The following is a 27,750-nucleotide window of genomic DNA, read 5'->3' on the forward strand; positions in this document are numbered from 1 at the left end:
CGTGCAATCTTTAACAATAATGGCAAGGGAAGAGGAACAATCAGAAAAATAAGAGATTATCATTAGCATTTTCCTTGAAGTCGGTGACTGTCTTTACTTAAATATTTGTAGCTAAACTCAGTAGCTTAACACAGCTTTTTTGTAGAGAGACGCGCAGGATCATATGTGTTGTTAGTTCAAACTAATTCCTTTTAGAAATAAAAATATAAATTGTCTCTGATTCAAATCACAAAGGGAAATACTACTTTAGTAATATTGTAAGTGGTGATTTTATTTGAGATATATCTACATATTGTTTATTTATTAGTACAATATTTTAACAGTCTATAATATTTAAAATACTTTTATTTTTACTACTTTTTATTTTTACTACTTAGGCTGAAATTAATCTGTCAGTCGTGTCCCCAGGATGTTATTTTACACCAGGACCGTTTTATCTGAGTTCACAGGGCGGGATTTCACTGACGGACGGATGTGAGTAACGGCGTTTTATGTCCCTAGCGTTTCTGTTTTGCTCCTGTCAGGCTGTTAGCTAATCCGCCTGGTTCCGTTTAGTTTCAATATTTAGTTATTTGTTTTTGAGTGTATTGTCTTCCTGTTAAATTATATACCAACATTTCCTAATGCGAGTGGTCAATGCGAGTGCGCATTAACCATAGCTGGCGATGGCGATGCTAGCAAGCTAAAGCTAGCTGCATTTATTTGACACACAGGTGACAAAATAACAACAACGGATATTGTCCAAAGAAGTATGAGTACTTGAAATAACCTTTGTCAACTCTTTATTAGTCTTTATTTGTTACACTAAATACATTTTCTTTCCTGAAAGAAATGTTGACAGCCTTCTCCAGAGCAGGGTTGGCTGCTCCTGTCATATATTTAAAGAGTCTGTTTTATTCTCCACAGTCTCTGTGCTGCAGGACCAGGGTGAGGATGTTCTCAGTTTCACACAAGACGGCCTTTGTGGTCGACCACTGCCCGTACATGGCAGACTCCTGCCGGCAGCTGATTGAGTGTGACATGCTGACCAAAAGTCGCTCGCAGGGGGTGATTCCTCTGGCTCCAGTGTCCAAATCTCTCTGGACGTGTGCCATCGAGTGCTCCATGGAGTACTGCCGCATCCTGTTCGACGTGTACCCCACCTGGAAACTGGTGAGTGGATGGAAACTGGAGGTCTTAATAATCTATTAACTAGTACTGACAGATTTCACGAATCGATTCGATTCCGTATTGGTTCATCAGGATATAAGGTGTGTCTATTTTTCTATATATGTCAAATTTTCTGAAGGAAACCATCTCAACTATTACATTTTTAATTATTAAAATTAACAAGTGTCATATGTACACAATTAATATAAACATAAACAGTCATGTTAAATCAAACATGATCACTAATAAGTTAAGTAGAAATAGAATGGAATATTGAGTCTATTTTTAGCACAGTGCTAGTCTCAAGAGTTATAATGTATACAATGTACAAATATAATGTTCTATTTACATCTGACCACTGATCGATCACATGAGATATGATACATTTCTGTCATTTCAAGTTGTACTGTTTCTTTCAAAAGACTTTCAGACATATATTTATGCTAATTTCTTCCTGTAACTAGTACTAAAAAAGGAAAGGATGATCTGTTTATGTTCGCTCCATGCTGCTTTAACAGAATTTAAAAGCTAAGACTTTGTTTCGTATCAAAAGTAACAAGGCTTATTGCGGTTTTAGTATAGGAGGCTTGCAATGAATAATTTTTAGTGAAATTTAGTTTGCCACTGTTTTATGTACACCTGCAGAAAACAGCATAGACTAAAAGACTGATCTTGGGATTTAAGAATCAATATTGGTCAAACCCCCAGCTCAACTATGAGCTGTTTTCTAGGGGAAAAGACTCAAAAGAGTTGTGTGAAAATGTTCCTTTATTAATGTTCCATGCAAAAAAAAAAAAAAACCCCACAGCATTTGAAATTAAAGAATGAAATATGGGAATGAAAATAATGACAGAATAACATTTTGGGGGGTAAACTATTCACTCTCAGGTGAACTACATCGTGAGCGATTCTGAGGTTCACATCTTGAACAGCTGGAAGCAGGAGGAACAGAACACACATGAGGTAAAATCATCACATCTGTCACTCTGCACATCCATATTATTTGTGCAGCCTTTTTGTACCAGAGTAATCTAAGCATTACGTTGGGCTAGTGTTAAGTGTATGTCTGTGGCGTTTGTTAGCTGATGTCAGCTCTGGCAGCTGTTGGGCCTCCAAACCCTCGTCAGGATCCTGAATGCTGCAGCGTCCTGCACGGGCTGGTGGCAGCTGTGGAGTCACTGTGCAAGATCACAGAATATCAGCATGAGTCTCGTACCACTCTGATGGACACAGCTGACAGAGTGGCCAACAGGGGGCGCATCATTTGTCTCACCAATGCTAAAAGGTGAGAACTAAATTAGATATTAGACATTTGTCGTTACGTAAATGCAGCCTAACATATTTTGATAAGTTATCATTTTTCCAAATTTACTGTTTTCTTTTTTCCCACCAAGTGTACCCAAAATTTCTGTCTCTTTTTTTTCTTCTTTTAGTGACACTCATGTCAGAATGCTGGAGGACTGTGTGCTGGAAACCATTCAGGAGCAAAACAAACGGGCAGCAGGATCTGACAGGTCAGTTTTGATGGCTCTGGAGTCTTTTTTTTATTCTCTTGCCATTAACATGCTACTGTTATATTCTTACTGCTACGTGTTTTTACCGTGCAGACTGATGCCAATTCAGCAGTGTGAGCTTGTGCTGGTCCACATCTATCCTCAAGGTGAAGAGACTCTGGTCTCAGATCGGCAAAAGAAAGAGGTAGCATCTTTTTCTTCATTTCTGCAATAAATGAAAATGAATTTTCATTGGCATTTCCGTAAGAATAATAAAAAATAAAAAAAATCAGAGCTTTAATGAGCTTTTTTTTTCTTTCTTTAACTCAAACCAATCAGCTCTAAAATGAATCATACCATTCAAAATCAGACCAGTGTTTGATTCCTAACACTACTTTAAAGCATGAAAGCAGCAGTAAATGTCTTGTTTCACTTGCCATTGTGATATTTCTTTCATGTTCTGTGTTTAAATAAATTGACAATCTTACTTGTGTGTGTGCAGCTCTCGTCGGTGTTGAGCAGCGAGGTTCACAGTGTGCGAGCTGGACGGTATCTAGCCACTAAACTGAATGTGCTGGTTCAGCAGCACTTTGATTTGGCCTCCACCACCATCACAAACATCCCCATGAAGGTCAGACTTACTGGCAAACACCTTCCTCTCTGCCTGTCTCTCTCTCTCTCTTCATCACTTGTTTGCACTGTATCGGTTGCTTTACAGAGCTGCTGTTTTCATGGTTTATTGTTTGTTTTGCTAGCCTACATTAAATATCTGTGAGCAGGTCAGTACTTTACAAGAGCTACTATTACTTCTCCAGATCAAAACCCCGCCCTCTCATCCAGCTCTTGCTAATCTCTGATCATCAATGGCAGCTTTAAAGAGCTTTCCTTTAATTAGGCTGGATTACATCCTAAGCACATCTTATTACGTTTGTCTGACTGTATCTTTTATAAGGCTGTTGTAATGTTTACAGTCCGATATAATATAAATTAAGGAGAGTAGTTTTTTTTTATTTCATTATATATTATTGTTTAATTTATTTAATGTAAAATAGAAGTCAACATAAAATCTAAATTGACCCTATGTACTTTCTCAGTGCACATTCCTTGCTTTATGCACATTATTACAGAAAATATTTTAAGCCAAAATATGTTACGCCATCTTACAAAGATTTTCCTTTTCAATTTTTATCACTTTTCGCTACTGTTGTAGGTATTGCAGACTTTCTAAAAAAATTTCCAGTAATAGGTATAGTAATTTATTGTTGGTTAGTGTAAAATAAAAGTAGATTTTAAAGATTGCATTTAATGAAGAAAAAAAAAAAATATATATATATATATATATATATATATACACATATATATATATATACACATATATACATATATTAGCATAATTTTTTTCTTAAACGTATACAATTATATGTAAACGTTTATATGGACATGATAAATATACACAGTACACACACACATATACAGTCGAGGCCAAATATTGGCCTCCCGGGTAAATATGATCAAAAAAGGCTGTGAAAATGCATCTGCATTGATCAAAAGGATTAACAAAGCAGATGAATTTTCACAGCCTTTTTTGATAATATTTACCTAGGGGACCAATATTTTCGGCCTCGACTATATAATGTTTTTTTTTTTTGCATTTATTGTTCTCAGTCTCGAGTTTTTAGAATTGAACAGAAATCTCAGGTACATTTTAATATAATTTTTAAATAATTTTTTTATTCTGTAAGTTATTTACAAACTATTTCAACTGGTTCATAGGAGTTTTTGACAGAAAAAAAAGAACTGATTAATTTGGATCACTGTGATTTTATTAAATCCACACTTTTTATCATCTAATGAATTCATAACACATAAAACCTGGTCCCACACCTTTTTTATTATTATTAATAATCATTTTCACTCTAAAAATTGTCACATTAAGGAAGTTAAATGAGTTTCAAATTCCATTTCATGTTGACTTCAATATAATTTAAAAATTTTCTTTCTGCACATCCATCCTCTCCGAGGATTAGCAACCAGCTGGATGGAGAACCATCCCTCTAGCACCCTTTTCTCTCTTGCTTTTGCTCTCTCTCACTCTCTCTCTCTTTTTCCTGGGTGGTGTATCTTGCCCTGGCTGGGTGTGGCCGGATGTAAAGTGTGTTTTCTTGTATGGGTCGCTTGTGTTTTTAAAAGCTGCAGAAACACACAGTAGTTTTAGGATGTGTGTTTGAGACCAGTGGCCCCAGGGATGAAACGTCCTGCTCCATGGAGTCCCCCCTTCTCTGTTTTCCCTCAGTCCTTCTCCTGTTTTCTCCTGTTCTTAATGTTCGTAAGCTCATTTTGTAGCTTACAGTCTCTGATCTCCACTGCATATGAGACTCGGAGGCCTTCATGGACCTCAGATCTGTGAGGGCGCAGTTATGTTATAATCTGTGCTCTTCAAACATGAAAGCAGCAGTAGATTGTGACGTTTTAGTTGTGTAGAGGCCCAGCTGCTGATGTGTGTGTGTGTGTGTGTGTGTGTGTACATGTGAAGGAGGAACAGCATGCTAACACTTCAGCAAATTACGACGTTGAGCTTCTTCACCATCGAGATGCTCATATGGAATTTATTAAGAGTGGTGAGTGTTCATTCCCTTGCATCAATAATTCAACACAGCCTTCATATCTCTGCTTAAAGCATTTGGACATTAGACCACAGCAACTGTTCTTAACCCTTACAGTGCATTACAATTGGATTTTTTTTTTTTTTTTGCATTCCGCATCAGTTTTGACTTCAAATCATAAATGAATGTTTTTTTTAACAACAAACATTGTATCTGATGAATAACTTCTCAACAATGAGTGAATATGCAAACATTTTCACATTGCATATTATCATATTATTACCATGTTTTTACTACATAAACACGTTTTAATAATTAGAAACTGAGAATTTTTAAATAAAGATTATAATTACACTACAGCAAAATTAGTGTAATGCAAGAAAATAGGTTTAATCAGTATTTTTTGCATATATCTGTCTAAAAATGTAAAAGAACATAATTGCCTATATAACCCCCTTTGAACTTAATAGATTTAAATAACAGGATAGTGCAACATAAATCCAACACTGTTTTGTGGAATGTAAAATGAGGAGTTAAGAGGACTGTTATTCATGTTTCTGTCATGTTTGGGGTGTAGGTGATTTGCACATGGCCGGCAGCACCAGCAGAGACAGTGGGCTGAAGGAAACAGTCACACTCAAATGGTGCACTCCACGCACCAACAGTGTAGGTGAGTGGAACTCTGGGAGAAGTTTTCTTCTTCTTCTTCTTTTTTTTTTTTTTCATATAACATTTATGATTTTTTTTTTCTTGATTTCATTTTACAGAACTGCATTACTGCACAGGGGCCTATCGCATTTCTCCAGTAGACGTTAACAGCAGGCCATCTTCCTGCCTTACCAATTTCCTGTTGAATGGTGTGTGTACACAGTCCTTTGTCCCACCATTCATTTTTTTTCTTGTGTTTCTCTTTTGATAACGGAGACAGAGAGGCTCAGTGATATAAATTAAAATTTAATTACATTTATGCATTTAGCAGACGCTTTTATCCAAGGCGACTTAGTTCATTCAGGCTATCAATTTTTACCTATCATATATATATATATATATATATATATATATTATATTGATATATAAGTAGAAGTGCATGCAGTTTTGTATCTTTTGTCTGGTGTCTTCTCAGGTCGCTCTGTGCTGCTAGAGCAGCCTCGCAAGTCAGGGTCAAAGGTCATCAGTCACATGTTGAGCAGCCATGGAGGAGAAATCTTTCTGCATGTTCTGAACAGCACACGCTCCACACTGGAGGATCCACCCTCCATCAGCGAGGGCTGCGGTGGACGAGTGACGGATTACCGCATCACTGTAAGCTCAACAAGTGCTGTCTGTCTACATCCCCGTCATTCCCATAATTACGACGTTCTAACCTACAAACATGTAATTGCAACTTGCTTTATAAACTAACAAGCAAAATGGCAGATGCTAAAACGATTAAACATGGTTATAGAGGTACAATAGTAGTGGTGAAGCATTTCACGGTTCACTGTAATGCAGATCCACAAATGGATTCAATTTGCAGCAATGCGTGTTGCTAACCAATTTAAAGACGTTGGTGCACCGGTAAAAAATTGGCACCTTGTAATTACAAAAATTGCAGCAGCTTTGTATAGGGATACAATTATATTTCCTGTGCATGGCTGCAGAGAAACTCTTCTTAATGTTTGTCTGCAGGACTTCGGTGAGTTTATGCGTGAGAATCGTCTGACTCCATTCCCAGACTCGATGATAGATACAGCAGGCAGAACTCCAGTCGAGAGAGCCAAATCTCAACTTGAGCGATACACACGATACTGGCCGATGATCATCTCCCAGACCACCATCTTCAACATGCAGGCGGTGAGGGACACAATCTTTATCTATGGTTCTTGATCGCTATGGGCCCTCCACAAACTTTTGAGGAGGATACAAGATGACTTACTATATTCTAGTATATTAGTTTTTTCCGGACTATTAAGTCACACTTTTTTTCATAGTTTGGCTGGTCCTGCGACTTATAGTCAGGTGCGACTTATTTATCAAAATTAATTTGACATGAACCAAGAGAAATGAACCAAGAGAAAACAGTACCGTCTACAGCCGCTAGAGGGCGCTCAGTGCTGCTCAGTGCTGCTCAGTGCTGCTCAGTGCTCCTGTAGTCTACACTGAAAACATAGAGCGCCCTCTCGCGGCTGTAGACGGTAATGTTTTCTCTTGGTTCTAAATAAATGCGACTTATAGTCCGGTGCGACTTATATATGTTTTTTTCCTCGTCATGATGTATTTTTGGACTGGTGCGACTTATTCTCAGGTGCGACTTATAGTCCGAAAAATACGGTAATTATATTAGTCATATTTATAATTTTTATGTTTAATATTAGTTTTAATGATCTAACTTATAAAAGCCTAAAGGAATAGTTCACCCAAAAATAAAAAATGGTGTCATTAATTACCCTCATGTCGTTCCAAACCCGTAAGACCTTTGCTCATCTTCGGAACACAGTTTTTACATATTTTTGATGAAATCCGAGAGCTTTCTGACCCTGCATAGTCTGTGTGACATCAGTGGTTCAACTGTAATATTATGAAGCTACGAGAATACTTGAGTGCAAAGAAAACAGACTAAGACTATTTAATGAGTAATTGATGACAGAATTTTAATTTTTGGAGTGAACTAGTTATCCCTTTAAACGAAATCAAGATAAACTGAAATCAGGGTCATTTTTGTGTTTATATTTCAGGTGGTACCATTAGCTAACCTCATAGTGAAGGACACTCTAACAGATGAAGATGTGCTGACCTGTCAGAAAACTGTCTATAATCTTGTTGATATGGAGAGGAAGAGTGACCCTCTGCCCATCTCAACTGTAGGCTCCAGAGGAAAAGGACCCAAACGGTGAGAATATTGTACTGCCTACAAAGTCAGCTGCTTGCAGCATGTTAACAGAAATGGAGATATCATTAGTTTGCCAATACATGTTTGCTATGTATGTTTTTATGTAATTAGTGACGAGCAGTATCGCATCATGTGGAATGAGTTGGAGACGTTGGTAAAGGCGCACGTGGGCACCAGTGAGCGGCACCAGCGAGTGCTTGACTGTATCGGTGCTTGCCGGAGCAAACCACCCGAGGAGGAGGAAAGGAAAAAAAGAGGAAGAAAGAGAGAGGACAAAGAGGACAAAACTGAGAAAAATGGCAAGGACACAGAGGAAAAGGGCTGGACCACAGACTCCGAGAGGTTGGTGTTAGTGAACTAGATGCTGACATTCCCATTTACATCCATCAAGCTGCAGCCTGCAGATTAATGACTATGGCTTTCCTGATCTGTGTGTTTCTAATGTATGTGTCCTTTTTCCTCCTCCAGGCTGAAAGGAGTAATGGAACGAGAGAAGGACGAACCGAGTGAATGTGAGATCATCAAAGATTCACCAGATTCTCCGGAGCCCCTGAACAAGAAACCTCGCTTAGCTACAGAAGAGCAACAGCCTCCAGAGAAATCGAAAGGTTCACATTTGTGTTTTATTGTAAAATCAATCCTCTGTTCAATCCTCCTCTTCTGTTGAGATGTATGAATGCTCCTGATCTAAAAAGCCTAAACCTAGCTTTACAAGATACAGAGATCCCCAACATGTTCAACTAAAAGAATACACACACCTGAATGCACTAGCTGCTCCGGGTCCAATTTACAATGGTGATAAATGCTTTGTGTGAGATACCTATGTGTGGGCATTCAGTATGTTTTTAGCACTCACACATATTAACGAGAAAGCTAGTAAAAGAAGCGTCAGCTACGTCAGAACAGTCAAGTTACTTGAACAGCACAGCATCATTTTATGGTCAGGACTAGCTGCTACAAGTCAAGTCAGAAAGGTCATCATCCCAAGTGAATGAACAGGCAAGTCAGAATGTGACATTATTAGGTACAGCAGCCAATCAGATCTATGACAAATAGAAACGGATGTTAAATATGGTCTCTTCTTTTGCAGGTCCTGTGTCTCTCCTCACCCTTTGGACTAATAGAATCACTCAAGCCAACTCCAGGAAGCATCAGGAGTTTGCAGGAAGATTAAGTTCAGTCAATAACAAGGCTGAACTTTACCAACATCTGAAAGAAGAAAATGGGTGCGTTGACCTCACTGTTAGTATGTTGTGAACACATCTGTCTTTGTTGTTGTTTACTCACTCTGCTTTATTTATTAGGATGGATGTTCATGAGAATGGAAAAGCCACCAGATGATGTGTGGAACATGCCTCTTCTCATCTCTGCAGGATCATTGATTTGTTGAGAGGATGTGATGTGACCTTTGGTATGACATCAAATGTTTTTTTTTTGCCAGGATGCTGGTTTTGTACCAGACCAAGAAAGGACGTTTTATAAGGACATGCTTTTAAATGCTTTAGTTTGTACAAAGAGTGTGATATTCTGAAACAGAATAAAGAAATTGTAAACTCTGTTGACTGTGTGACGTAAATGATCTTTGATTTTTGATTAACTTACTTTCTTAATCATATTTTATGTACTTCCCTGTATATCACTTAGACTTTCAGAAAGCATCACCACTTACCTCTGGAAATCTCGAGATGGTAAGTGTGTGTGTATATATATATATATTTGTACCAAATGGCTCATTTAATGTGCTCTTGTGGACTCCCAATGGCCCCCATGAGCATGTGTCTGTTAAGTCAACATTTGTCTTTTTAGATTTAGAAAGGTGCTCAACAGCAATCTGATGTGTGCCCTCAATGTGCACTTCATCACTTCATTCTACCCAGCAGTAAATGTAGCATTGTCACAAAATCTACCAATGGGTACCATTGGGGACAGGGCCATAGACATCTAGACGTTTAGGACATGCTCACGCAAGACTTAAGGCATTAAATTATGTATTTTTTTGTTCATGTTCTGATAGCAGTCACAAAAGCATAAGATCATAAAATGTTCATCCACTTCTATCCCTTGGTCCGAGTGCTACAATAGGCTGTCCTATGTAGCAGAAATGAGTCGAACCAGACAAATTAAAGAGTCTATCAGAGCTGTGTGCATTGAAACATGAGCTGAATTCCTCAGGAAGTCATAAATCAGTTCTAGTGCCACAAGAACCAAGCAGATTACCAACCAACTTGTTCACACAACAGCTTTCAAAATGAACACCACTAGAGCAATTATTTACAATTTCAGTTCGAAGAAGAGATTGTCAAATTTGTTGTTCATAATTGAAATGCAACGCTGGACATCACATGAAAACCCATGAGAGTACCCCCCCCCCCCCCACCTAGCAGAACCAGACTGAAATTCCTAAGGGGGAAGGGCTTTAAACCTCTGTCTTCACAGAACATCCCTTTGCCAGAGAATGGCAAAAAAACTGCTTTTTGTACATATATATGGACCAGAATGAACTCAAAAAGACTTATAAATGAATCATTCCATTGCTTAACTCCATATTCATTTATGTGTAACCCACACATTTGACTATCATGTATAATCACTTATTGTGTATGTCTTTTGATAACTATAGGATACATAGTCATGTCTAGTATTGATATAATCGAATTTTCTTGCTTGATATTGTCCTGACAATCATTTATTTGTAAAATTTAGCATAATCGTGTTATAGGAATCATGTCCAAAATTAGACCCTGCGAGGCAGGAACCACATGCTTGGTAAGATAAACAAATGATTTATGATACCCCCGAGCCAAGACCATATCTGATTGGTCAAGACAACATTTGAGGTGTGGCCAACAAGGAACTTTAAATACTTTGGACATCGTAAAATCTTTGCTTTTAGTCCCTAGCTGCTGCTATTAGCCATGTCGGCTTTTAGTTCAAGCCTTACTCGTGCTATCAGTCATGCCTGCTCTTAGCTTTTAGCTTGTAGCTTTGCTACCTAGCTTTAGCTTGTAGCATCTAGCCATGCGGTTAGTCATCATTGTTCTTTGAGCGCGGTTCCAGCGTGCCTGCCTGCTGCTACTTAGCCACGATGAGAAGGAACACAACCTAGTCTCGTCAAACTTTATTTCTTTTCTTTTCCGTTTGAGAGTTTCGTGTTCTGAGTTAAGTTTTGTAACGTCTGTTCAACTTCAACCAGCGCACACGACTCTGCACTTTCAGCCAACACCCAACAACCACGGGCTTCCCAAGACGTCACTTCAGCGACTGAACTTCCAGCCAATCAACGACCTCGGGATAGCCCTTTCACCGAGGGTCCTTCTTCACAGGAGATGCAAGTAACTTTACCTCCAGACTGTGACCTTTACTGGTGTATCTAATATAATTTTAACCTCATTGAGGAACTCAATGCGAGCGCTAATTACGTGATTGATGGTTGTTCATGTCTATGCAATTTAACGTATTGCTGTAAACCTGGGATTCCATATTTCCATTCTCTTAAACTCATCTTTCCCTAACTTTCGATCTTCCTGCAACTTGTGTGAATGTGTGTGTGCGTGTGTTTATGTGTTAGATTAGTTTATATGTCTTAGATTTATCTAATAAAGCCTTATTCATATTGAAAAGAGAAGTATCTTGTGTTTTGTGCTTACAAGTTAATGTCTTAAACTGCCGATCTTGTTACTGTGCTAATTAATAGTGTTTTCACTATAGTTTGGATATTAGTATCCAGCGCAGATTTGATGTTAAACGGCTAGTTCACTGAATCGCAGGGCGTCTCTGTGAACAGCCGTGAAACAGTGATTCTGTTCAAATTCCCTTTAAAATCTTAAATGATTCCCTTTGAGCTAAATTGACCTGTTTCCCTTACACCTACCAACTTTTCAACGTATATATTTGCCTACATCTACCAACCATGTGTGTGCATGTGATATGTAATCGGCATTGGATTCAACCCCCCACAAACGCAGTCTCATCGTGTCGCTGGTTAGCCTCTGGTATGTTTGTCTGTGCTTGTTCATGTTTTTTGTAGGAGGTGTGGCTTTGGAGAGTGATTTGCAGGGAGGGTGGGTTCTTATGCTTTCAAAACTAGCTTGCTATTTTTACCCTCTATGAAACTTGCATACTACCTTTTAAAAAAGACTTTGAAAGTGTGTTTGCAGGATGTGTTTTGACTCCGTAATGAACAGAAAGAGCAATCTAGCCAATGACAGAGGAAGTTAGTGTCGAGTTTTCTGACTCCAGATAGGAAGAGCATCTGGTGGGGTTGATATATGTGATCCTAATGCTTGCTGTCAGAATCTGTGCACATATTGAGCAGAGGTAAAAGTGATTGTTTAGATGGGATTTGATTCCTGGCATGCAGAACGCTCCACCTCTGCACTGAAGGAACCTCCAGTCATTTGATTAGAGTAAAATCCATCCAACAAGGCAAAATAACTGCCCCAGGCTACCCTCTGCTTTCTCAGTGCCTGCAGCTAAGACTTCTGCTTGGAAGCAATTAGGGAAATCAAGGTATTTGAACTTAGTCAGGTCTTTAACCAGCTGGACACACTCATTAAGCTGAGACTGGAACTGTTCTCTTATTTTTAGAACCAGCTTTGTAGTTGCATTTTGTAACTGTTGCCAGGCTGAATAAATCACTAAATCTGTTCTACCAAAAATGATCTGAACACGGAACAACACAATTGACCTTTTGTCTTAAGAATTTTGCTAAACACACATAAACAAATTTTTTCTAGGTTGCTGACTGCAAAAAAAAAAAAAAAAAGACACCGTAAACAACAATGCTCTATTCTAAATTTATTTCATATTTTACAGTGTTACTGCACCTTTTCTACTGATGGCATAAATAGTTTATGCTGCTCGATAAACGTCAACATAAATCATTTCAATGTGTCTTCCAAGCAATCTGACACTTTTCAAGAAGGAAGTAGTTTGATTAACATAATTTGTTAAAAATAGAGCTGAATCGAAATCTGGTTTGGTACTGCATTAAAGGTTAAAACTTGTGATCCATAGATATCAAACCATGATGCCATTTGATTTTACCAACTTCCAGCTGAGCTTAATATTTTAGTCACACCCGTGTGCATAGCAGCAGGTGATAGAATGCACACTGTTAATTTCTAATGCACACACATCAGTCCCAAACCTCAAGCCTGTTACAGTTGCACAGATATTTATACAGTCATTTAGAGCAGTCCATGTTGCACCTTATTACAGCCCAGTTGAGTATTACACCTGTATTACGTGCCATAGGTGGATCCTCAGGCCTCTCACTCAAAACTGAACATCAGTGCATGCAGTCTAACAATGCTAAAAATTAAAAACATTTAGTTTGTTTTAGTGGTTTAGAGAGCGCTGTGCAATTTCTTTTTAAATCTGTTAAAAATAGTCCTTTTTGCTACTTATTGATATGTTGCTATATGCTATTTACAACTTTCATTTTTTTTATAGTAAGGCATGCTTCTCAAATGTCTCCCTCGTCACACAGAGATGACATTGTTCTTCAAATCATGCACCATTCAGACAGTCGAGTGTTTGTTTGCAAATCATCTGAGCACTAGTTCTGTGTGAAATCAACACACAACTACAACTACACACAACTCAATTATTTGACTAAAATCCTCAATAAATGTAGAAGCAGATGGTTTTTGTTTTGAATGTATAGCATGATGTGCAAAGCTTTAAACCAAACCTTTTTTTTTTGTTTTACTAAAAGATAAAATGATTGAATCATTCATGAAGATCATGTTAACACTGGCTTTTGGCAAAATAGTGTTTTTGGAAAAAAATATATCAGTAAGCTAGTTTACAAAAATATAAAAACTAATTCAGAAGCTACTACACCAAATATAAATGAGTACTTATACACACTTCCAAGAGCTCCTTGCTTATGTCCATATTAAATGTAAAAAATAAATGGAGTCATTTTGCATCTGTGTGAATTTAAGGGTTAACCTGCTTTAAGGGAAGCAGGTGCTCCTGCACTTAAACAAACAAACAAACATAAAAATCATGTCATCAACAATATTTTTGAGCTGCTTCCCTTTGCACATAATACACAATTACAAATCTTTACATTCATGCAGATATTCATGACTTCCAGAACACTTTGGTTTGATTATAAAGTTCTAAAAACTAGTAAAAATGCTAAAGATTTGCTTAACATATATGCAACTGATGAGATTTTTGCTAGCATTTGGAAAAAAGACAACTCTAGATAAGGATTTTTGTGAGATCAGGTAAATAAATAAAAAATTAACTAAATATTTGTGTCAGAAATAAAATGCATTTATTGGCCAAAAAGGTTCACTGAAAACTTAAGCAGAACAAGTTGATCTAGGGCAGTCATCACGACTTGTGCGTAACTACATTGTACTTGCATAATGTAAAAGGCTTTTTTTATTATTCTAATTTAGCTGTTCAGCACAAAACCAGGTTCCTTTGTTTTATTTTAAAAGGTACCAAATTTCACTTTCCACAAGCTGCTTTCATGCAAAAACACCTCTCTTACTCACTCTCACACAGCTTTAAAATATTGCATGCACCTGTTTTCCTGAATAGCGTAATCAAACGTGGAAAATGATTCTTCAGCTTTTAAGATTTCAGTAAAATTCCACAGCAGATGTTTTGGCCAATAAAGTGCAAACCAAAGCGAAACCCCACCCCTTTCTATGAGCTTTCATCACGACTATGAGCCATAAAATATAAACTGCATAATTTATCATCCTCAACGATCTCATTGCATCTCCCTAAAATTCCTTCTGCTTGCATAATTGCATCGAGTATGAGGTTTAAGGAGATTCAGGAACATTCTAGAAATGAAAGACATAATAATGCTGCATTTTCTAACTTGCACCAGAAGTTTGATGGATTGAACATAGGCTGAGTCAGCATGTATTCTGTGTGAGTTCAGTAGTTGCCATGTTCAAGACTATTCAAAGCCTTACTGCGCTTTGGGTCCAGTGAAATTGTGCATACATTCAGCTGGAGTCTTTGTAGGATTTGGAAAAAGCACTGATTGGGTTGGATTAGTCAAACAGCCGTCAAGACAAAGCAATCATCACTGTAAAAAACACTCGCTGCTTGTTGATGAATCTGTAGAGCCAACAACAGATACCTCTGTAATTGCAGGGAGTGTGATCTCTTCATAGGAAATCTTTATGGTCTCAGAGTGATATGGAGTCATGTGGGAAGTGCAGACTGTGTTTAAATTTTGATGCACAGTGCAAAATCAGACGTAGATGCCTTCTGGGTTAAAGGTCGTGTTCAGCGGGCTCTGCAGAGCTCGTAGGTCAGTGGGAAGTTGTCGAGCTGATCCAAGCCGCTTCAGAGATCCAGACTGATTTTCTGACTCTACATAGATAAAACAAAGAGTGACTTTACTTGTAAAGTATATTTTAAAATGTAAAAATTGTGCCTAAGAGTTTAGAAACGTACATTACAGGTTGGTTACCTTATGTTAAATGAAGAACAAAACAGACAATATCTATGTTTGTACCTATGTTAGCTTCCTCCTCACCAGGGTCTGCTGGTAGAACTGTTACTTTAGTGCCAGTCTGTTGAATAAACTGTTGAAGGTTCACCTGCCTCAGCTCCTTAGTTAACTGTTCCAGCTCCTGCTCCCTCTCCTAAATAAAATAATAATAATGTTAAAATGTTCAATTTATTTATTAATTTTTTTTAAAGAAAGAGGAGGGCCAACATATTATGCTCCAAAACCAGCCATGCTAGCATTTGTTACTTTGACAGTCCAGATAGAATTTAGTGCTAGAATTTAATACAAGTGTATCTATGTTATGTAATGTTCCAGGTGAATGCAAATGGTACTGGGAAATATCCTGCTCCGTCACTTCATCTGTAAGCTCTGGCAAAGATCTTTTACATAATATCTGTGACCATTACCCTCCACCCCCTCCCAGCTCCCTTAACATGCTGCAAAGCCGATTAGTAGCATTGTTGGAACTTAAGGTCAAAGAGTCCAAAACAAAGCAGCTTGCAGGTTTCAGCAAAGCCACACTTGTACTGCATGGATCAAAGCATTGGCTATTCTTTAGTACTTTGCTTCATAGGTTGTTTTGACACTTGGTCAGAGAACATTGGATTTACTACCAAAACTTTATGTGCACAGAACAGCACTTGATTATATCTGTCATGGATGCAATGCAAGAGATGCAAAGACTGCAAACTGCTCCCTGAAAGAACAGCTATGACAGCATTGTCCAATCATGCTCCTGGAGGGCCAATGTCCTGCAGAGTTAAGCTCCAACCTGCACCAACACACTTGAAGTTTTTAGTGATCCTGAAGACCTGGTTCAGGTGTGTTTAAATTAGGATTTGAGATAAACTATGTAAGATAGTGGTTCTCCAGGATTAGGAAAGGACAGCCCTAAGCTATGAGATAAAAATCTTTAAGAAATATGTATACTATTTATTAATCTCTGCATGCTCCCCAAGTCATCAACAGTGATTCACTTTTGCAATTTTGTACAAATTGCTTTCACAAACTGTGAACCATACTTGAATACTTTGTTTGCAGTTGTTGGCCTGATTTTGGACAACTTAACACTAACCAAATGATTCGGATCACTTTCAACTGTTAGTCTAAGGGAATTGTGATCTTCCTTCAGGTGATCTCACCTGTAGCCTGATGTTTGACTGCCCAAGTGAAAGCTCCACAGCTCTGTAGCTGCTCTCCAGTCTTGCAGCCTGCTGCACCTGTATGTCTAGCTCGGCACAAGCCTTGTCCAGTCGCGACCGGACCTCCATTTCATCCGCTAGCCTCGTCTCTATCAGCTCTTGTTGCAGGCGCTCTGCCTCCAGCCCTGCTTCCATGCACTGAATACGTGCTAGGTACTCTCCCAGCTGCTCCTCGCACTCCTGTACACGGCTGCGCAGTTCCTGCAATTGCTCACGAAGTTGTCTCTCATTGTCCTGCTCAAGCTTCAACTCATTCTCCCAGAAAGCATGCTCTTTCATCTCCACCTCATTCCTGCGGACCTGCTGCTCTAGTTTGACCAGCTCCTCTTCTTCTTCCTCTGTCAATTGCCACTGCAACTCAGTCTCGCAGTGTTGCAGTTTATGCTCTAGGATGTGCAACTTGTCCTTCTGCAACTGCACCAGGCGGGACAGCTCCTGTGTAGGGGCTGGAGTGCTGCTGCGGTTTGGGTTTACCGCTCTCTGTTTGGTCTCACCCTCACGATTCTTCCCGAAGATCTCACGTAACCCCTTAGCACCACCTGTGAAAGTGAGAGACTTGCGTTTTGGTTCGCGTCGTTTGAGGGAACGGTCATTGGCTGTGGGGCGTAGCTTTGCCATGGGAGGGAGACTTTGGCGGTATAAGCTGCGCTCTGGGGTCCTTTCAGAGGTGTCCGAGGTGGGGCGTTCACTCAGAGATGGGCCTGTACGTTGAAGCACCAACTGCACATCACTAGCATACTGACCCCACTTATTCAGAGAAACCACAGGATTCTCATGGGGGGCCAGGTGCCTCTCTGTCTCGCGCCATTTTTCAATCAGCGTGTAGCGACCTGTCCGCCCTGCAAGACAATACTTTGACATTAGAAATTTGAAGTGCAATTTCTGCATTAGGGTCAAAAATCTGAATTTCAAAACCAATGGTTGTTTCAAACAAGTATCCCAAACATTCCTCCAGTCTGTCAGTCACCCAAACAAGTAGTCCCACCCCAAAATCCGACAACTGGTTAAGACTCTGTTGTTTTGTCCGTATATTTAAACGAGTCATATCTTTGATGCTTTTAGAGATTGAACCTATGAATGACTTTCGTATAGTTAATATATATTGCATACTGCATATAGTTAATATAGTTTTGTGCATATCTGCAATCTGATCTAGACAACTGACTGTCCACACAGTGTATCGAACCGTTTATATCCAATTTGTGTGTCCAGAGACACGCTTTTAATTTTACGAAATGTGTGTTGTTTTCTATGCCAATGCCACTGTGTTGTTGTGCCTACACTAAAGATGACACTAACAGCAATACAGTTAGCAAAACAACTTTTTTTCTTACGACCTGACTATGTTGCCATCACACAGCTTTAAATTTCTTCTTATGAAGCAGTGGCAGAAATGCAGGAATCTGCAATGTGTGATTTTATTCTGTCCTGTCGTCTCTGCTGGTTTCAAAACTCAAACTCAATGAGGTGCGTATACTAGCAGTATATTGTCTTTTTCCGCATGACTTGCATTTTGCAACAACACAAGCTTATTTCTGAAAAGACATTAAGCATGTTTTCTTAAAAAGTCTGACATGTTTACATTTTATTTGGCATGAGAATGTGAAAAATCTACGCCACGTTTTAGACCCGTCAGACTAAAATGGATTTCAAGGAATGCAATTTGAATAGCAATGCAAACCACATATGAATGTAGCTCAAAACAGATTAGCAAAAATGGATTTCATGTATTTTGTTGCAGTTCAGAATATATAAATGTGATCGGATTTCAGTAGGATTTGCACAAAAATTTAGGCTGGCAGTCTGAACGAGGTATAAAATAGTTTAAAATTACACTACATTACATACATTGACTTTAAAAAAAGCTGTGTATGGATAAGCAGAGAAGCAAGCAGACATACAAGAAACAAAGATTTCACTTTCCAAAGGAAATCCATCCAACATTCCCCAGAGACCAGGCGCCTCAGTGACATAGAGATTGCACTTATTCATGAAATAATGGACAAAAACACAGTCTCATTATTTCTAGTATGGGGTGACAGGGTTGAACTTTGAGACTAGAAGGGACAATGCTGCATTTTACTGCTCCCATCTCTGATCTCAAAGAGGGCTTGTTGTCAAGGAGACAACCATAGTGAGGATTATGTTGCATAAAAAATAGTGGAAGGGAAGAACAAAGGAGGAGGGAGCTTGGAAGGAACATGCCAAAAATCTAAAATTAAAAAATTCCTTGAAAAAGGTTCTGTTAAAAATTTACCATTGTGTAACATGTTATTCACCAATCAGTTTGTGTTTTGAGCATGTCAAGGTGACCAAAACCCTGTTTGGATCTTGATGATTAGGGTACAATGTGTTTAGTGTCTCACCTATTGCTTGGGCCAAAGCGATGACAACCTCTTGACATGTGGTGACTTCTGTGACCCCACAGACGATGCGCTGCACTCCATCCACCCATACCTTCAGTTCCATGCCTCTCATCTGGATGATGTCATTCCTCACCTCTGCAGGCACCCGTTGCAAGCTCTCTGGTCTGCATGCTGCTCTTATCACTGCTTGAAAGACCAAAGAACTGTTTGTGCTAATCCCATTTTCATAAGGAATGGTTTAATCATAAATACCTCTCTGTATTCTTCAATAACAGTCACCTGACTAGTACTTGGTTCTTTATGATACTCCATCCATTGTGTCAATCTGACAGATGGCATCTTTAGCTCCTCATGAACAGAGGGTTTGAGTGCTGCAGTGCTAAAGTTTTACTCCCAGCTTGCTCTCATAAGCCCTGATCTGTTATTATCCTCAAATCCGGCTTGAAAATCAATTTTCACTTACTGCACTGTGGTTCGTCCTTTTGTTATCCTGTTGTTCTCTTAAGGATTGTTGCTAGTTGATGGACATCCTGTTTTTGCACATCCCACCACTGTATTTTGCCTGTCTGACTTGATTAAATCATCTATTTATTTTTTTATTGATTTTATTGAATGTATTTGTTTACATCAACTGACTTATATGTATCAGTGCTATGTATAGTCAGAATAGACAGTTAAAAAATAAACTATTCAACTGCCCCAAATGGAGAACACTCTTAGCTAGGTATTTTGAGATTAAGACCCTTGCATTACAAGATCATTTAAACAAATCATACAAATACCATACCAAATATGTTTAAAGCTCTCAATTTCAGATGTGTTTTCAGAATTTTATTTTATTTTATTTTTTTGTTGTGCAAGTTTTATTTACTGAATTTTATTGTTAAGGAAAACGTTGGTATAGACTGATGCTTGTCCTCTGTGGTAGTGGACTGAGTGAACCGAGTGATTTATTTAGCCATGAACCACTCAAGCAGAAGAACTGGTCCAAACAGGCCTGTGTGAACAGTATGGATGGCGCCCATTCCCATGAGATGCACTCATAAAGGATAAGTGGGATGAGCTGTACACCCCTGACAGGTAATAAGTCTTTCAGTGTGTGTGCTTTGTGAAGAGAGAAAGTCCTCTGTTTGTCTCTCATTCTGTCTGTCTCCATGAGTGTTTGAGCTGCTAAAATCTGAAGTGGGCAATGTCTTGCTATGCCATCTCACACCCAGCTGATATGCATGATGGATATCTGTATCTGCATAGTGCATTGTCAACACTACAGAAATACTGTTTTAGCGAACCCCTAAGTATTAAATTCCGGCACAGAAATCATCCTTCAATTTGTGCCATGGATATTATAATACCTCACATTATGAAACCAGTTAAGGAAGGGTGTGGTATGAAATTGTATTGTTTTAAAGTAAAGACAGTATCGACAAATCTCTTCTTCCATGTTGTGATGTACATAGCTGTGAAACGAATCGAAAATGAAAAAATGAAGGTCGGGGATTTGGTTATGCTCATCAGTTGCTGCTTGTAGTCATATAAAAATGGGTTTCAAGTGAATTAAATGGTTGTAAATGGCCAGCCAAGGTGAATCATTTTCAATAAGATGAATAAGATACATTTACAAAATCGGGTACATTTCATGTCAACATTTAATGACTGGATAACCAATTTTGGGAAATCCCAAATTAAAGGAGGTATCCAAGCAAGAATAACAGAGACAGAGGGTTTGGTTCTTTTCACTTGGGCCAGTACGCAACCATCTATAGCAACCACAAGGAACACCCTAGTTACCACCTTGAAAAGCACTTAAACAGCTTAGAACTGCTTGGCAACCACCCACAACATCTTAGCTTTTGCATGGACAAGCATCCAGTCACATTTTCTAAATATCTTGTTTTAATTCTGTCGTGGTGTGCGTTCTGATACTCTGACATCATGTTCTTGGGCAGAGACATCGGGCCAGGACGTGTAATCATTCATTTCTGCTTTAGAAATCTCCCATGAGCTTGTTAACTCAGTTCAGTCCTACCCGTTCAGCAAAGCACCATACAGTTGTTTTCTTGTATGTTTTAAACACTGCATTAAGTCCAGCCCCCCAACAAGATTATGTATCAGTTGCAGAATCTGTGTTTAACTGTATATACATGATATACAGGCATCTGCCCCAGACGAGCTATAGCTCAATGACCTGGGGTTAAATTTAACAAACTCAAGGCTTTAGCGGCCTGTCAGTGTAAGGTACAGCCAAGACAGGTGATAAAGGAGACATAACGCGTCTAAACTCACATTCCAGTCCACTCACGTCTGTAAATACAGATCACGACAGCACATATGGCTGTATGCTATAGTAACCCCATCGGGTGTAACAGTCCCTGCATGCTATAGCCCTCTCACATGCTCTGTCTTGTCAATGATGTACATCCTTTCTGCTATACTAACTCAGGGCTGTTGAATATAACAGCTAAACGTTTATAAAACTACTCAGGCTAGCTGTCATATTTGTTGACACAAAACTAAGAGGTGAGAGCTGGCAGTACACTCTGTTCAATACGTTGTTTTATTGTGAAAATTAGCGTTGATTGTTTATTCAGGAAATTTTGTGTCTGATTAAAAATGGTGTCACCTTGACTAGAGTCGGTACAACATATTCCAGAACTTTCCACAGGTCTGCTTTTGAAGTGAAAGCTTGCTCTGTTGTCTAGCATTTCAGTCGCTGTGATTCTTTTATCTACAGCCCTTGAAAAACTCCTCAGGACCCTAACGGTGTGTGGACTGCAGTGGGGGGCTGTTCTAACAAGGGTTTAGACAAACACAAAGGTCCACTGGAGAGACGCCCATCTCTGCATGCCTCACAGCATGACTGGACACAAACAATCCATCCCCATAGTGATGCTTTGGCAGCTTTGTGAATACTTCACATGGCCGGCTGTGACCGGTTTGGGAACTAACAAACACCAGCAATTAAGGAACAATCTCTTTATTTTAACTTTTGTCCATGTCCCACTGTAAAACTTTGTCCTGTCAGGGGTTAGGAGCTTAACAACGCACCAATGAGTCATGAACTGACACTGAATTGAACACATTTAAAATAAAATTGTTTGTCAGTAGAGCATCTGTTGAGGATGAGAAACCCTGAGTTTGATTCATTAAGTCAAAGTAACTTTAGTCTAAGGGTAATAAGCCACAGTAATTGGCTTTATCACACACAATGTGGGGGAAGGGATGCCGGACATATTCATATTCATACCAGTTCAACACAAAGTTTAATTAGTTATTTGAACAAAATTAAAATTCTGCTTTTAAGCAAGTTTCTCTCTAAAACATTTTAATTTGGCATTCATTGTTAATACAAGAATTATGTTTAATCAACCCTTTTTTCTCTAGATAATTTGGCAGGCATTGCTAGTGAACTTTGCCAGTGCATGACAATATAAAACTAGATTTTTACATTTTCTAAAGCTTGTCCATAGAAAAAAGAAATCACTAATAAAATGCCAGGGTTTTTGTAGTTATTCTAGTGCACCACAATTTGGAATAAAGTGCTTTTTCTGTGTTTACTAGGGTGTTCTGATTGGTTTCAATGTAGTTGCTTACAGGCCCAGGTCACCAGAGTACACCTTAAAGGGATAGTTCACCCAAAAATTTAAATACTGTCATAAATTACTCACCCTCATGTTGTTCCAAACCTGTAAGACCTTTCATTCATCTACAGAAAACAAAGATATTTTTGATATCTTTGATATATTTATTTTGAGTGATATTTTTGTTATATTTGACAGACAATAGACAGCAATGCAACTGACATGTTCAAGGCCCAGAACGTAAGGACATCGTTAAAATAGTCCATGTGACATCAGTAGTTCAACCATAATTTTATGAAGCTATGACAATACTTTTTGTACAAAAATAATGAATATATTTAACAATTTCTTCTGTTTTGTGTCAGTATACGACACATGTTCACAAGAGTACCATAGCACATGCATGTGGTGCTGCTGATGTGGGAGCTGGGGGCTCTCGGATTTAATCAAAAATATCTTAATTTGTGTTCTAAAGATTAACAAAAGGTCTTACGGGTTTAGAAAGAAATGTAATTTCGGTGGAAACGCGGCATACATTTGATATTCTGGCCCCTAGAAATAATTGGTGTCCTTCCTTCAGTGCAAGTCTATGATCAGATCACAATATTTATCTTCCAACAATCTGAACGCTTAGTCAAGTAATAGCACACCTCTCCCCAACACAATTTGAGGTGCCAGTGAAAGCACCAATTATTTAGTTGTTCGGTTGCCAATAATTTGATGATGTTGTTCTGCCTTATCCTTTTCAGACTGTATAACAACAGTCTAGGCAGTGTTGCCACTTTGCAGATAAACTAATTTGTGCAAAATAAGATGATCATACAGAGTATGTACAGTTAGAAAAATCGTGTATACTATGCTCATTATTAGATTAAGTGCACATACCCTAACCCTAATGTAAACAGTCATTGTTTTCTTATTGCACAGCAGACAAATCCCTTCATTTCCTTGAGCTGGACAGTGTGGTTCAAAAGAGGGAAGTGAACTGTCTGTGAACTATGACAAGCACTCTTATTAGAAACCAACAAAATTATGCACGCAGAGATGGTTTAATCAGTTAAAGTTCTTGAGACACCAAACATTTTTGGCATTTTGTAAACAAACAATGTGTAGAACTGGAAATCTGTTGGTGCAGATCTCATCTGTCTACTAGTACCCCATCAAAGTACATAACAGCTTTCTGCAGCCTACATCAGATCCGGATCTGCATTGCCATCATGCATTTATTCATGATATTACATGTACATCTGTCAGCACAGTTCTGTCTCACTATCTCTTTGCTGTTGTCTACTCCGCCCATAGACTGTAAAAAAAAAAATTGGACGATGCATCTCGAATTCCTTACAGGAAAAAAGAGTGAAGCCTAAGCATCTCAGTGGCTGCTGCCATCTTGAGTAAATGACGTCATTTGGAGACCGAGTATGTGCAGTAGAGATTCCTTTGGATCCAGAGCCTGCGGAGTAGTGACGTGAGGTTGACCCACAGTATCAATCTCCCACAGACCCAAATCAACCATATCAACATGTCTTTTTTTTTATGGTATACAATTATTAGCTAAAATCAAACTTATCACAAAAAACGAACATTTGAACATAGAGGTGCATCTTAAAAAATTTGAATATCATGGAAAAGTTATTTATTATTATTTTTTTTTAAATTAAAAAAAGCAAACTTTCTTATTTTCTAGATCCTTCCAGTCAACTTTATATTAATATATTTTGATACAGCACTCTGTGAACAGCCAGCCCTTACAGCAATGACCTTCTGTGGCTTACCCTACTTTCGAAGGGTGTCAATGATTGTCTTCAGTACAACTGTCAAGTCAGTAGTCTTTCCCATAATTGTGGTTGCATGTTCTAAACTAGCCTAAGAGGTACCCAGTATTTATACTCAAAATTAATCAAACTAATCAAGTTCAGAATTTTCACATTTTTTGAGAAACTGAATTTAAAATTTTCCTAAGCTTTAAATCGTAAACATCAGAATTAAAACAAAACAAAAAAACTCTTGAAATATTTCAGTTTGTTTATGATCTGTACTGCAGCCAGCCACCAGGGGGCGATCAATGAGACCGTAGCTAGAGACCTGCAATCTCAAAATATAATTGGTTAAATTGGCAGTGGGTGGGTTTCACAAACCAAACCAGAGACCGACATTCCGACCTGGAACGCACATTTTCAAAGGAGAATAACTGACTGTAGCTTTGTTTTTCAGATAAACAAGTATGTTAACTTAGCTTTTTTAATAATTATCTGCAAACATTTTATAGTATGTTTATGATTTAGTGTCAGTGATTGAGTCAGAAACTCACATACAGCACCTTTAAGTTAGAATCTACTCACCACAGTGCTGAAATTGTGTGCTCACGAATTGTCTCATTTTAACACATGAAGAGCTTTGTAAGATCATGATGAACTGAGATGTAAGCTTTTAGTGATAATAGAGGAAGTGCTGCTCATTTTCTGCCTTGACAAACCATGCACACAGCAGCCCATGCTTGCTCTTCTGTTAAAAATGACAGTGGTTTGTGAATGTTGATATTTAGCCTAAATAAAAAAAATAATAGTTTTACAGAACCATTTTATGTGCTGAAAAGAAAATCTATTTAGATTACTTTTATGCAGGCAGGAGCACAACAAAAGCATGGATGTCGTGGGGTGGGAGCAGAAACAGATAATATATTTTTCTGCAGGAGCTGTCGGGCGCGGGACAGAATCTTGCAGGAGCTGGACTGCAAAATCTGTCTCGCGCAGGTCTCTACCCGCAGCTTAACTTTTCAGGACGTGTGAGGCACACCCTTCACTCAGCTCTCTATTGGTTTCTTCTCACTTAGGTATTGCGATGGAGTTATTTAGCATGCTGAAGATATCCACAGTCAGCAGATTTGATCAGTGGGTCTTTGATGAGCCAGCTGTTGTCATATAAGACTGTGTGTAATGAGTGGCTGAGGCTTTTAATCGGTTGTGTGAGTGAGTCCTTTCTATGAATGAGGCATGTGTAAACAGATCTATAAGTGAGGCAGAGGAAGGCTGTGTATGCAAAAATAAAAATAAAATACACATGCAAATATTGTGTTACACAATAACCTGGCTACTAAGATGACTCTGTCTGGTCTATTTTTGATGGGTCTTGCCCTGTCTGCTTAGTTTGAAGGAGTGGTTGAAAGCAGTATGTTGAAAATGAACTAACATACTTTAATTTCAAATTACAGTTCAGTTTTGACCAAGGAATAAGGAATAATAATTATGTTATTTGTTCTAGATCATCATATGTGATATCATGCCTCTGGAATGTGGTCTAGAGCCGTTTCCCTAAAAATTCAAGAAATTCAAACCTGCTGTAAAGCACATTACCTTTATAACAAAAAGGCAACAGTTTGGCCTCTACTGCATATTCTTGTGTAAGTTCTGATAGTCGTTTTATGTAATCAAACCAGCTTAACAAAAACAGTTAAAACTATTAATCAGAGTGCATATAACTTCGCAGTTTCTACGACATTATGTAAACTTTGAACGTGTTGGTGCCAGAGTTATGTTGAGTTCATAATGTTATATAATGTCTAATTTATTCATTAATGAAATTTACTAACCACCTTATTTTCAAGATAAGGTGTGGCATTTAAAACTTTTCATCAGCCACTTCTAGTTGTTCTAGGTGTACATAAAATGTCTGTTATGTTGCAAATTAGTATTTTTATTTTATTTTATTATTTTATTATCAATATCCTAAATATTTTTATCACTGCACTTTTTTGTGTGTTTTTGTTATTTACATATAGAAGCTAGTGAATCAGAAGTCTCACACAATCACAAAACATTACTATTAGTATGCATTTCAATAATTGCATTGTCAGGAACATTTAATTCAAATATTTTCACATTAATATTTCATTGTACTCTACCAATCTGATGAGCATTAAGTGAGGGCTGGTTGTCGCACTTTTGCTCTTGTGAATGTTTTACTAAAGGTTTATGAAATACACAATAGAGACGGATGCTGTAAGTCGCAATGAACCTTAAATAGCTTTGGATGTTTTGATTTGAAATATTCTGCATAATCAGAAACAACCACTGTGACAGTTAGCCCTGGTCTCCCTTATAATGTCTAATTATGGCTCATTAATGAAACTTACTATAAAGCCTTGCTGTTTATTGGATGCAGTGCTGTATGTTCATAAGTTTAGGAGGGGCTGCAGGCCTTCTGCTGATCTAATAGAAATCACTGACCATCAAACTGTCATGTAACCCATTGAAACGCATGTCCGTAGATCTGGGCTGGTGATAAAAGCCCTGACATTGACTGCACACAGTATCGTGTCATGACTCATGCGTCTGTTCTCCTGCGCCTTCATGAAACGCGTCCCGTCGCAAGAATTTAAAGATGCTCCATGAAAGCACATGAAATACATGTCGCCCTTCTCTTCAGCTTTCATGACTGTCCAAAACACGGTTTATTTAATATAATTTCCGTACCTGCGTGTGTCTGCAGTCCCAGACCGCCACAATCCTCAGTCCGGGTCCGTTACTTCGCTCCGCCAGAGCAGAAACCAGATTTAAGCAGATGATGTGGTTTTCCTTTTAATGCTTCGTAAAGTCTCCCTTTCGCCGATGTCCGTAAATGTAGTCCGGTTGAGGTCCGTTAGGAGGGTCCGTTTGCTGAACTTCTGTCAGTGTGACCCGTTACATCAGCAGCAGAGGCAGCTCTGCTCTCACACGAGGAAAACAGTCAGCGGGACACCGCAAGGCATCATGGAGCGAGCACTTTAAAGCTGCACAGCCCACACTGGTCACACACACACACACATACACACACTCTGCATGTACCGAACATTAAGGGGTTATTTTGCAAAGTCTGTGGATTTTATTAATGTAACAAATTGTAAACGCTTTCACATCTTTAACCAATTAACTATTCATTATCGATATAGACTAAGCAGGCTATTTGTTAATAAGTGCATTCAGCATGATATGAATGGATCACATTTCTACTCGT

The 27,750-nt window shown here is 38.5% G+C and overlaps 2 protein-coding genes across 7 annotated transcripts; one reads left to right on the plus strand and one right to left on the minus strand.

Annotated features, from left to right (window-relative positions):
• The first annotated feature begins 415 nt into the window (after nucleotides 1–415).
• On the plus strand, nucleotides 416–9,672 carry LOC127956665 (integrator complex subunit 13-like). Of its 3 annotated transcripts, none has more exons than XM_052554783.1 (17): nucleotides 416–474; nucleotides 907–1,152; nucleotides 2,038–2,112; nucleotides 2,232–2,434; nucleotides 2,583–2,663; nucleotides 2,757–2,847; nucleotides 3,145–3,273; nucleotides 5,176–5,260; nucleotides 5,823–5,915; nucleotides 6,013–6,102; nucleotides 6,369–6,547; nucleotides 6,914–7,078; nucleotides 7,960–8,114; nucleotides 8,226–8,456; nucleotides 8,583–8,722; nucleotides 9,205–9,340; nucleotides 9,419–9,672. In XM_052554783.1, exons 2-17 carry the CDS (start codon nucleotides 934–936, stop codon nucleotides 9,453–9,455), a joined length of 2,109 nt encoding a protein of 702 aa, XP_052410743.1. In that variant the 5' UTR covers nucleotides 416–474; nucleotides 907–933; the 3' UTR covers nucleotides 9,456–9,672. The 3 variants fall into 3 exon arrangements, with proteins under 3 accessions (XP_052410743.1, XP_052410744.1, XP_052410745.1); XM_052554784.1 differs by having other exon boundaries at nucleotides 461–749; XM_052554785.1 differs by lacking the exon at nucleotides 416–474 and adding an exon at nucleotides 481–713.
• A 3,226-nt stretch (nucleotides 9,673–12,898) lies between these two features.
• Nucleotides 12,899–27,498, minus strand: LOC127956666 (ras association domain-containing protein 8). 4 transcript variants are annotated; one of them, XM_052554789.1, is made up of 5 exons: nucleotides 27,231–27,498; nucleotides 19,181–19,363; nucleotides 16,755–17,653; nucleotides 15,637–15,745; nucleotides 12,899–15,470 (listed from the first exon to the last, which is right to left on the minus strand). In XM_052554789.1, exons 2-5 carry the CDS (start codon nucleotides 19,290–19,292, stop codon nucleotides 15,349–15,351), a joined length of 1,242 nt encoding a protein of 413 aa, XP_052410749.1. In that variant the 5' UTR covers nucleotides 19,293–19,363; nucleotides 27,231–27,498; the 3' UTR covers nucleotides 12,899–15,348. The 4 variants fall into 4 exon arrangements, with proteins under 4 accessions (XP_052410749.1, XP_052410746.1, XP_052410747.1 ...); XM_052554786.1 differs by having other exon boundaries at nucleotides 15,616–15,745; nucleotides 27,231–27,495; XM_052554787.1 differs by having other exon boundaries at nucleotides 15,616–15,745; nucleotides 19,181–19,366; nucleotides 27,231–27,495.
• Nucleotides 27,499–27,750: the final 252 nt, after the last annotated feature.

Source organism: Carassius gibelio, chromosome B4 (assembly GCF_023724105.1).
Source record: "Carassius gibelio isolate Cgi1373 ecotype wild population from Czech Republic chromosome B4, carGib1.2-hapl.c, whole genome shotgun sequence".
In the NCBI taxonomy this organism is placed as follows: Eukaryota; Metazoa; Chordata; class Actinopteri; order Cypriniformes; family Cyprinidae; genus Carassius; species Carassius gibelio.

Bases quoted from the DNA above. Each gene is read 5' to 3' on its own strand.
- LOC127956666 (XM_052554786.1), bottom strand. From the start codon at position 19,292: ATGAGAGGCATGGAACTGAAGGTATGGGTGGATGGAGTGCAGCGCATC. The intron at 17,654-19,180 runs GTGAGACACTAA...ATTGTCTTGCAG, and splicing joins CGCTTTGGCCCAAGCAATAG to GGCGGACAGGTCGCTACACG. The intron at 15,746-16,754 runs GTGAGATCACCT...TATTTTATTTAG, and splicing joins AGTCAAACATCAGGCTACAG to GAGAGGGAGCAGGAGCTGGA.
- LOC127956665 (XM_052554783.1), top strand. From the start codon at position 934: ATGTTCTCAGTTTCACACAAGACGGCCTTTGTGGTCGACCACTGCCCG. The intron at 2,113-2,231 runs GTAAAATCATCA...GGCGTTTGTTAG, and splicing joins AGGAACAGAACACACATGAG to CTGATGTCAGCTCTGGCAGC. The intron at 6,103-6,368 runs GTGTGTGTACAC...GTGTCTTCTCAG, and splicing joins TACCAATTTCCTGTTGAATG to GTCGCTCTGTGCTGCTAGAG.